At 42.0% G+C, this 10,012-nt stretch overlaps 1 protein-coding gene across 3 annotated transcripts in view; it reads left to right on the top strand.

The window, feature by feature from the left end:
• Gid4 (GID complex subunit 4 homolog) overlaps positions 1 to 10,012 on the top strand; it is a 29,265-nt gene that overhangs the window by 3,273 nt on the left and 15,980 nt on the right. For all 3 annotated transcript variants that reach the window (XR_013111281.1, XR_013111282.1, XM_034504972.1), the window contains exons 2-3: positions 3,910 to 3,969; positions 9,448 to 9,555. Coding sequence is in view for 1 of the 3 variants with exons in the window: in XM_034504972.1 (XP_034360863.1) it covers positions 3,910 to 3,969; positions 9,448 to 9,555 (168 nt within the window). In the remaining 2 variants the exon portion in view is untranslated. The remainder of the gene's footprint in view (positions 1 to 3,909; positions 3,970 to 9,447; positions 9,556 to 10,012) is intronic.

Raw genomic sequence — 10,012 nt, 5'->3', positions numbered from 1 at the left:
TCAGGGCTCATCCATGTCTCAGCACATGTCAGTATTTCATTACTTTTTGTTGTTGGTCTTTGTAAACATTGCTTTGTTTAGCCATTGGTCAGTTGATAGACTTTTAAGTTGTTTCTACTTTGGGGCTGTTATCACTAATGCTGTTGTGAACATTCATATACAGATTTTTGTTTTTGAGATGTGTATCTCTGTATATTCCCTAGGTTAGCTTTGAACCCCTAACTCCAAGTGACCTTCCCACTTTCGCTGTCCCAAGTACAAGAACTATATGTATATACCACCAACTCAGCTGTATGCAAGTTTTTATGTGCGTGGTTTTTTTCTCTTGAGTAAATATAGATAATCTAGAGATAGAATCACTAGGGATTATAGTATCTCTAGGTTTAATACTTTAGCAAACTACCAGTGGTTTTAAAGGTGGTTACACCATTTTATATTTCCTCTGACAACATATGATGGCTCCAACTTCTTTACATTATACTCATCTCCGTGGGTATGAAATGCTATCTCATGGTCTTAATAGAAATGTCTCAAAAGATGCTGTATATCTTTTCCTGTACTTTCAGAACAGTGGGCTGAGTACATGTGCCTGTGAGTGCATGTGTGCTTATACACCTGGAGATCAGGGGTCTATATTAGGTGCCTTCCTCTATTGCTTTCCACCTAATTTTTGAGACAGAGGCCCCTATTGAACCTGAACTCACTGATTGGCTAGACTAACTGTGAGAGAATTCCAGGGACTGATCTGTCTCAGCCTCCCCAGCACTGGAGTTACAGGTTTGCCCCACCTCACCTGGCTCTTTTATATACTAGAAGTCCAAATTCAGATTCTCATACTTGCATAGCAAGCACTTTAACAACTGAGTCATCTCAACAACCCCTAGAACACTGGTTCTCAACCTTTCTAATGTTGTGACCCTTTAATACAATTCCTCATATTGTGGTGACCCCCCACCATAAAATTATTTTGTTGCTACTTCATAACTGTAATTTTGCTACTGTTATGAATTGTAAATACCTGATATTCAGGATACCTGATATGTGACCCTTTTGGGGGTTGCAACCCACATAACATCTTTTATTTTGAAATTCTAGTATAACAATTACTGAAAATATATATATGCAAGGTTCCAAAAAAATCTTTTCTCCTGCTCTATGACTATTCCCCTCTATGCCATCTCATTAAGTCACCAGTAGTGTGAAGCCCAGGACCCTGTGAAAGGAATATCTTAAAAGAGCGGCTGTTAGACACAGCTCTGCTGAGAGGCCTCCTTGCTAAACATTTGCCTTGTTACCTTTCACATTGAGATACTGGCCCCTTCATTGGTAAGACTGTGTGTATGTAGGATGATTTTAGTTCACCCGTCATCATCAAGATCAATTTGGGAAGAATGGGAAGGACGTGGCTGAATGGAGGCCAGATAGAAATTCTAGTTGTTAAGCATGCAAATGTGAAGCAATGTATACATCAGTTTTTAATCTTTATTAGCAAATATTTCTTCCATCTGATATAGCCTTTAGCTCTGAAAACCACTAACTGTATTGAGTTTTATAAGAACCACAAAAGTGAAATTTAAGGCTTCAGGCTCAGAGTGGCCTTTAATAAAAACTTTGCTGAACCACGTGATTGTGAACCAGCTGTGTTACTTAGTTCCAGTGCTAAGGCCAGCAAGTGAAGATGCTGAAATTTTGGGCAGTTTTTGTATGGGTTACCTTTGATGCCAACACCACGATGGGACAGACAACCTTTTGGCTTCATTGGAACCTTATTGCTTTGGTGCTGGCATCACCTGGCTAAATAGGTTCATTACAGTTCTTAAGGGTTGCCTTAATATTTGATTTATGTTAGAGGTGGAAACCTGATAGGTGGGGCTAGAGAGAGATGGTTCAGTAGTTAAGAGCACATACTGCTCTTGTAGAGGACCCAAGTTCCCAGCACCCATCAGGCAGCTCACAACTTGTAACTATAGCTCCAGGAGGCTGTGACACTCTGGCCTCTTTCATGTGCATATACTCACATATAGACATAGATACAATTAAAAAGAATAAAAATCTTTTTAAATTTGATAGGTGACATAAAACTTTTAGTTTCTTGGAAACCTTACTTAACACATGTGCTCCAAGTATCTCTGTGCTTTGTTTTGCTTTTGGAAGTTAATAGGCAATTTCAGAGTTTATCATAATTAGAGTCACTCTCAAGTCATGAATGCTGAAACCCTGCCCGAGCTGTTAGGCCCTGTTTGGTGATGGGGGGGCGGGGGGGAGAAGAAAGAAAGAAAGAGAGACAGACAGACAGACAGAAGCATACAGGATCATTAAATGATCTACTGTCTGACATTAGCACATGGCTCCAGGTCCTGTGATGGATTGGTTCAGTCTGTCTTTCTGATCTGTCATCCTCAGCATTTCCTGGTCTATTTCTCCTGCTGGTCTCTTGGTATTCAGTCTCCTGAGACTGAATGCTGCTTCTTGTTATTCCCACTATGAGAGAAAGGAAGAGACTTTTATTCCACATATGCCCATTCAAACGTTATTGCTCCTTCAGAATACTTGTATTCTTATTGGCCAGATTGGAGTCACTCACCCGTACAGTAATGGCTCACAGGTGATGGGGGTCCATACTACTAAAAATGGCCAGGTCTTATAAACAGAGTAGGTGCCAGAATGAAATCCAGGTTCTGCTAGCATTATTTAAAAAAAAAAAAAAAAAAAAAAAAAAAAAAAAAGTTGGTTGTTGAGTAGGCATCTGACAGTGTCTAAATGATCAATGACCTGTGGCTGAAAGCCTTAAAATCTCTCCTGTCCTTTCCACCTGTCTTGGGCTCAAAGTCCAGGGGCTACAGAAATGACTCAGCAGCTAAGAGCCCTGCTTCACTTCCAGACAATACAGGTTTGATTCCCAACACACATTGCAACTCACAACCATATTTAATTGCATTTCTAGGGGATCTAATGTCTTCTGGGCCTCCACAGGCATCAAGTATACATGTGGTACAGAAACATACATGTGGGCAAAGCACTCATACATATTAAAACACAAAAAGCCCAAAAGTCTAAGCCAGATACGGTGGCACACACTTTTAAACCCAGCACTAGAGAGGCAGAGGCAGGTGGATTTCTGTGAGTTTAAGGACAGTCAATCAGAACTATATGATAATACCCTGTCTTTGGGAGAGAAAAAAAAAGTCTTTATGAAATAAGCCAAACTACCATTCACAAAATCTTGGGTGGCATCTGGGTTCATAATTAAAATTAATTCCTTCTAACTCTTCATAAAATGTTATTCTCAAATGTTCTGCTCATTTCATAAGGAAATAATTCACGATGATGCTTAGGGTCAACAAGAGGACAGGAAAAGCTCTCCCAAGCCAGTGGCTGAGCATCAGAGAAATGGAATGATCTAGCAAGACACTTAGGGTTACACATGGCTCTGGGAATATGGGTGGAAAGGGCACTGTGTGTAACAATGCACAGTCTGCAAATGAGAGAGAAATGTAAAGAAAATGAAGGAACAGGCAGTTCCAGAAGGCACATCTTGAAATATTTAGCCAAAAGGACTGAGGGAGACCTGGGATAATTTTTTTAAGATTTATGTTTTTATTATTTTTAATTATGTGTATGTATGTCTGCATATGGAAATGTGCACGTGAATGCACATACCCATGAAGGCCCCTGTATCTCCTGGGACTAGAGGTTCAGATGGTTGTGAGCCACCTGATTTGGGTCCTGGCAAATAAACGTGGATCTTCTGGGAAAGCAGCAAATGCTCTTAACAACTGAGTCATTTTTCTAACCCCTGAGATAATTTTCAAAGGCGGCTGAGGCTTGGATTGTGCAGGGTGCTTGCTGACCACTGGCCTTACAGGATTTCTGAAGCACTCATTTGTAAACACTGTCTTTTCTTTACAGCACGTGGACACTGGGAACTCTTACCTTTGTGGGTACCTGAAGATTAAAGGCCTTACAGAGGTAAGTGCTTCTTGACAGATCTGGAATAGGAAGAGTGGTTTGCTCAGCAGCTCAGAGTCCAGTATCGCAATCCCACGGTTTAATTTTTTTGATTGTCCATTTGCAAATGTACACAGTCACAGTTTTCCCCCTTTGGTCCTCAGTGTGGTGGAGATGAAGATAGCATGCACTCAACCACTGAACTACACCCACTGCCCTCACAAATCACAGCATGATTGATTAGTCATTTTATGATTGATCTTTGAGTCAGAAAAGCTATGTTGGCCTCAAACTCAAGTTACCTGCCCCAACCTCTGGAATGCTAAGATTATAGCTATGTACTACCATGTCTGGCAGTGTTAATCCTTTTTTAAGAAAAATTATATGGACTAGAGAGGTGACTCAGCAGTTAAAAGTGCTTGCAAACCAGATATCAAGTCATAAGCACTCACATAATATGCTGGCATCAGTGAACTACTTTTTTTAAAAGTGTGTGTGTGTGTGTGTGTATGTGTTTTGTTTGCATGTACATTTGCACACCAGGAGAGGGCATCAGGTCCCATGGAACTACAAATTCATACACAGTTATACATGGTTGTAAGCTGCCATGTTGGTGGTGGGACTTAAATGCAAGACCTCTGAAAGAGCAGTCAATGTTATATAACCACTGAGCCATCTCCCCAGCCCTCCAGTGCACCTTTATAAATTCACCTCCAACCTAGGCAGAGACTAAAGGATCACTGGAACTTGATGGCTTCCTGCCTAACCACTCCAGGTTCAGGAGGTGATCTTGTCTCAGAGAAATATGTAGAAAGTAATAGAAAAGAATGCCCGATATCCTTTTTTTTTTTCTGTCCTCTCATCCAGCTTTCTAATCCTCAAGACTTCTGAGATTGAGAAGGCAGTGAAGAGCCTCCCTTCTTTCCATTAGTGGCTAAACAGAAAGAAAAAGGACACCTAACTGCCACTGAGTTCCCTGCCAGGTGTGGCTGGGCACAACCCTACTGTAGCTTCCCATGGCCTTTATTGCTTCATGTAGTCCTGAATATCCAGCAGGACTGGGCTGGGCTGGACAGAGCCTGTAAACCTCACTCAGCCCTTATCTGGATTTGTGATCTTTAGTTTGTCAAGTCTCTCAGCTTTTGCTTAAAGGAGAGTGAGAAACCCCTCTTTACTTCACCAGATAACTTGTCCAAGTGGGGAGCATTGTTAGAATAAGTTGTAGATAATGTGCCTCAAATGTGGAGTGCTGTTCTGATGCCCCACAGTCTTCTGCTTATCTGCTAGAGGCTGGGATAAGGATTCCCCAGGAAGTTTATTATTGACACAGAAAGTATCTTCCCCATCTCAGGAAACATAACCCATCGGAAGACAGAAAGTGATAGAGAAAAAAAAAAAACAAAAAAACAAAAAAAAAAAAAAAAAAAAAAAAAAAAAAAAAAAAAACCGGGTGTGGGAGGGAGCTCTGCTTTCATTTGCCCCAAGAGAAAACATGGAGTAAAACGATACGCTCAGTCTGGGCAGTAGTGACACACCCTTTAATCCCAGCACTGGGGATACAGAGGCAGGGGGATCTTTATGAGTTTGAAGCCAGCCTGGTATAAATAGTGAGTTCCAGGATAGCCAGGGCTATACAAAGAAACTCTTGTTTTAAGGAAATGGGGGGAAAAAAGCTCATATAAGGCAGCCAGAAACTAACAAAATGTGTAATATTTTAGAACATTATAGCAGTGACTCCAAAGCCAATCACTTGAGTTGTAGCATACTGCTAAGAAATGGCAAGAAGCACTAGAAATCTGGGAACAGTATGCAAAAGTGCTGACAGCTCAGAGCTCTTCCTAGAGCAAGTTTCCCTGAGGAAGCTCTTCACTCAGGCAGGGTGTCGGCATGGCTTTGCACTGGGACCAGCCCACAGGGATGCATCTTTCCTGGCAAATCTCAGATCTGTACAAAAAGAGGCCTTACTAGGCCCATGTCCTCCCAAAGTAGTCTGCCCAAGTACAACACTGCCATGCTTCTGTGGGGAACTTAGTAAAGGAACTAAGCATCTGTAGCCTGAGGTGATTCTTTAGTGACATGTTATAGCTTTATAGAGACACTTAACACACCGTATCTCTCATCCTTGTAAAGTACAGATCTCTCTTGTGCTGGAAACAGACATTGCTCTGTAGCCCTATCTTATTTAGAATGCAGTATAGCAGCCAGACTAGCCTCACACTCATGATCCTTCTGCTTTGGATGCCTGAGCACTAGGATGACAGGCATGCAGCCCCACATCTGGATCAAGTGTGTAATTCATTGAGCTTTTGGTATAGTCACACAGATATGCAGCTGATAACTTATCAAATTGTGAGTCTGTTATGCCGTAGCCACAACTAGCCTGCGCAGAGAGCTGTAATGAGTTGGTTGAGTTTTATACTTGTATTAGTTGTTTGTTTATGCTTTCTCATAACTATTAAAGTATCAGTTGTTAAAAGTATCTGGAAGACAAGTGATCTCTTGAGTTCCAGGCTAGTCCAGTTTTCATTCTTCTATGCTACTCAAGACTACACAAAGACTGTCTCTCAGAAAATAAAATAATAGCCAGGGGGTGGTGGTGCACACCTTTAATCCCAGAACTTGGAAAGCAGAGGCAGGTGGATCTCTGAGAGTTTGCAGCTAGCTTAATCTGTAGGGCGAGTTCCAGGACAGCCAGGTCTATACAGAGAAACCCTGTCTTGAAAAAACAAAGTAATGATAATAATAATAAAATATCAGATACATAGTTTATTTGGATTAAACTACATAAGGGATTTGTCTTATTTATAGTAGTTTCAGTTTTGTGTATGTAGTGTGTTTGTGTATGAGTGTTAAAACTTAAATTTAAGGTTATTTGCCACACATTCACTAGCAAAGCACAGCTTTAATGTTTGGGTGCTATTTTGAACTGAAGCAATCAGACTTGTAAAGAATAGGAGTGAAATTGTGCTAAATTGTGTTATCTTTGCATTTCCGAGTACCACCAGTAGAGACCAACAGCAGGGAGGGTGTCTGGGAGCCCAGCTTTGAAGGGAAGGCTGTGGGAAGGCCCCTTACTCACCCATAAGTCAGGCTGAGGTTGGAATAAGTGTATGTCACTCTTAACTCAGTACTTGTTGACCTACTGGGCAAAATACTGTAAGCCCTGAGAAGCCATTTCTGCCTGAGGTGCCCATCATGGAACTGTGGAGTTAGCCTGGAATCAAGAGAGGACTGAAGGAGTTCAGTGGCCACAGCCTATACCTGCCTGGTCTCCTTCCCCATCTCCTCTCTCTAATAACCTTCCCTCTGGTGCTGTTTCTGGCCTGTGAGTGAGTGTCTATATATGTGAATTTTGCTTTATTTTGTTTTGCTTTGTTTTTTCTTATTTTGTTTCTCTGAGTTATCCTAAATTTGGCTCTATAGACAAATACTCAGGGTCCTTATGCCTTTCCCAAGAAATAATGAATAATGACTTCTGACCAAGATGAATCCAATTCATTGTTATTTATGGTATTTTGGGAAGTGTGTTATAGTTGCCTTCACATGCTTCCAAAAGTGTTTAAGAAGTCAGCACAGAAGCCGGGCGGTGGTGATGCACGCCTTTAATCCCAGCACTTGGGAGGCAGAGGCAGGCAGATTTCTGAGTTCGAGGCCAGCCTGGTCTACAGAGTGAGTTCCAGGACAGCCAGGGCTACACAGAGAAACCCTGTCTCGGGAAAAAAAAAAAAAAAAAAAAAAAATGAAAAGAAAAAAGAGGAGATGAAATGGGATGGGTGTGGAGCTGGGTAGATGGTTCTGTAGGTAAAATGCCTGCTAAGGACCTGAATTCAGATCCCCACCACCTGTGTCATGATCATACATGTCTGTAACCCTAGTACAGCCAAGAAGGAAACCTACAGATCCCTGGAACTCAACGCTAGCCTGTCTACCGACTGCTGAGCCCCATCTCAAAAGAAATGGTCAGGAGCTATAAAGGAGGACACCCGATGTCAGCCTCCACCTCCACACCCACGCACATGCACACACACACACACACACACACACACACACACACACATACACACAAGAAAAAGCACACTCTGGGTGTAGCTCAGTGATAGAACACTAGTCTGCTGTGTACACCAGGCCCTGGAGTCCATGCAGGACTGCAAATTAATAATAAAGCACACGTTGAAAGTAGCATCACAGCAGGGCCTCCTCAGTGTGTTCCCTGAGTCACAGATCTGTGCAGTGTTGTTCAAGAGGATCTTTGCACTTAGAGAAGTGAAAAAACTATCGAGATAGGTCTATTATTTTAACTTTTTATTTATGTCTGTGCACCACATGTGTACCTGATGCTACAAGGCCAGAAGAAAGCATCAGATCCCCTGGGACTGGAGTTACATACAGTACCATGTGGGTGCTGACAATGGAACCTGGACCTCTGATGGAACAGCCTGTGCTCAACTGCTGGGCTACTTCTCCACTCTCACCTTTTTTATCTTAACAACTATAACAGCTCAACTTTTGAGGTGGCATGTTTATGAATGGTTGTGATTTTGCATTGCACACATGGTTTGCATATTTTTCCTTATATAAATTGTTCTTGATCCATGTGACAGAATTAAATGTTTTTCTTTTTTTTTTTTTAAATGTTTTTCTAGCATATCTGAGATATTCCTTCCAAAGATGTTTCTAGTCCTGGAAACTTCAAGAATAGATAGAAAGCCAGATATAGTGGCATATGCCTTTAATTCTAACACTTGGGAGGTAGAGACATTCCGATCTCTGTGAGTCCATGGCCAGCCAAGGAAACGTAGTGGCACTCTGTCTCAAACAAAAAAAAAAAAGAAGAAGAAGAAGAAGAAGAAGAAGATATAAGTGAGGGTCAAGGGAGCTTGATGATCCATGAAGGGTTGGCCCAAAGTCAAAGGAGACTCAGCTCTGGGTACCAACTCTGGAGCCTTTTTTTGCAGTGCACTTCAGAAACAGCATAAGTTATGCTCTGCTTTGACTGTAGAGAATTCAGAGTTTACTTGTAGTAGACAGTACCCAAATTCTTTTATAAGAGACCAGAACATAGCAAGTGAGGTCAAAGAGAAGTTCTTTGCTCTTGGAGCAAAAGTCTTTGGAGACTTGGTAAAGTCTCCAAAGCCCCAGAGCCCCTTCACTATCTAAGCAGCTAAATTCAGGTTTATGTCCAGAGCCTGTTGTCAGATCAGTGGATCTAACAGTGATTTTTTGGTGTGTTGATCTTGTCAAAGCATTAGAAAGTATAGCAAGATTGGTTACCTTGGAGAGGTGAGAATAGGCAGGACAAAAAAGAATAAGCACATTTTTGGGAAGCCTGAGGTCCTAGGCTCCATTAGCAGGACCAAGGTAAGATGTTCATTTAGTGTCTGTAGCTTAGTGGGAGGGAAGTCACTCAGCATGTGTGGAGCTCTGGGTTTAGATCTAGGCCTACTACAAACAAACAAACAACCAGAAATGCACATTTAATGTCTTTTTGCTTTGCTGTAGGAATATCCGACCCTTACAACCTTCTTTGAAGGAGAAATAATAAGCAAAAAACACCCTTTCTTAACTCGGAAGTGGGACGCAGATGAAGACGTGGATCGGAAACACTGGGTGAGTAAGGCTGTGCTCTGCCCTGGGCAGTAGAAGATGTCTAAAGAGCTGGCAGGCCTGGACCCAGGGCCTTGTCCCCTGCAGGAGTTAGTCAGAACCTATTCCTATACAAGCCACAGTTACCCTAGGTCTACCAATCCTTTTCTTAAAAGAACAGTCCTTCGGTTCCTCACAGCTTTGTGTGGCTTAGAACTCAGGCAATCTGCCCTGTTCTACCTGTCTTTTATCCACAGTTCCTTTCTAGTTGGCTCTGTATGGTGGAACCTCATGGAGCAGGTAGCAGTTGCCATCCTGTCTGGATGGCCTGCAGTGGATCTGTGGTTCATGAGCCCCAGCAAGGGCAGAGTGCTTTGTGTCTTTCTGTTCATCCCAGTAGATTCAGGGCAGGCCTAACTTACTTCATCCAGACATTCCTGAGAATTTCACATTCCCAGTCCTTAGTACTCACATGTACAGT

Source organism: Arvicanthis niloticus, chromosome 6 (genome assembly GCF_011762505.2).
Source record: "Arvicanthis niloticus isolate mArvNil1 chromosome 6, mArvNil1.pat.X, whole genome shotgun sequence".
NCBI classification, from domain to species: Eukaryota; Metazoa; Chordata; class Mammalia; order Rodentia; family Muridae; genus Arvicanthis; species Arvicanthis niloticus.
This window is presented reverse-complemented; position numbering and strand designations above follow the sequence as displayed.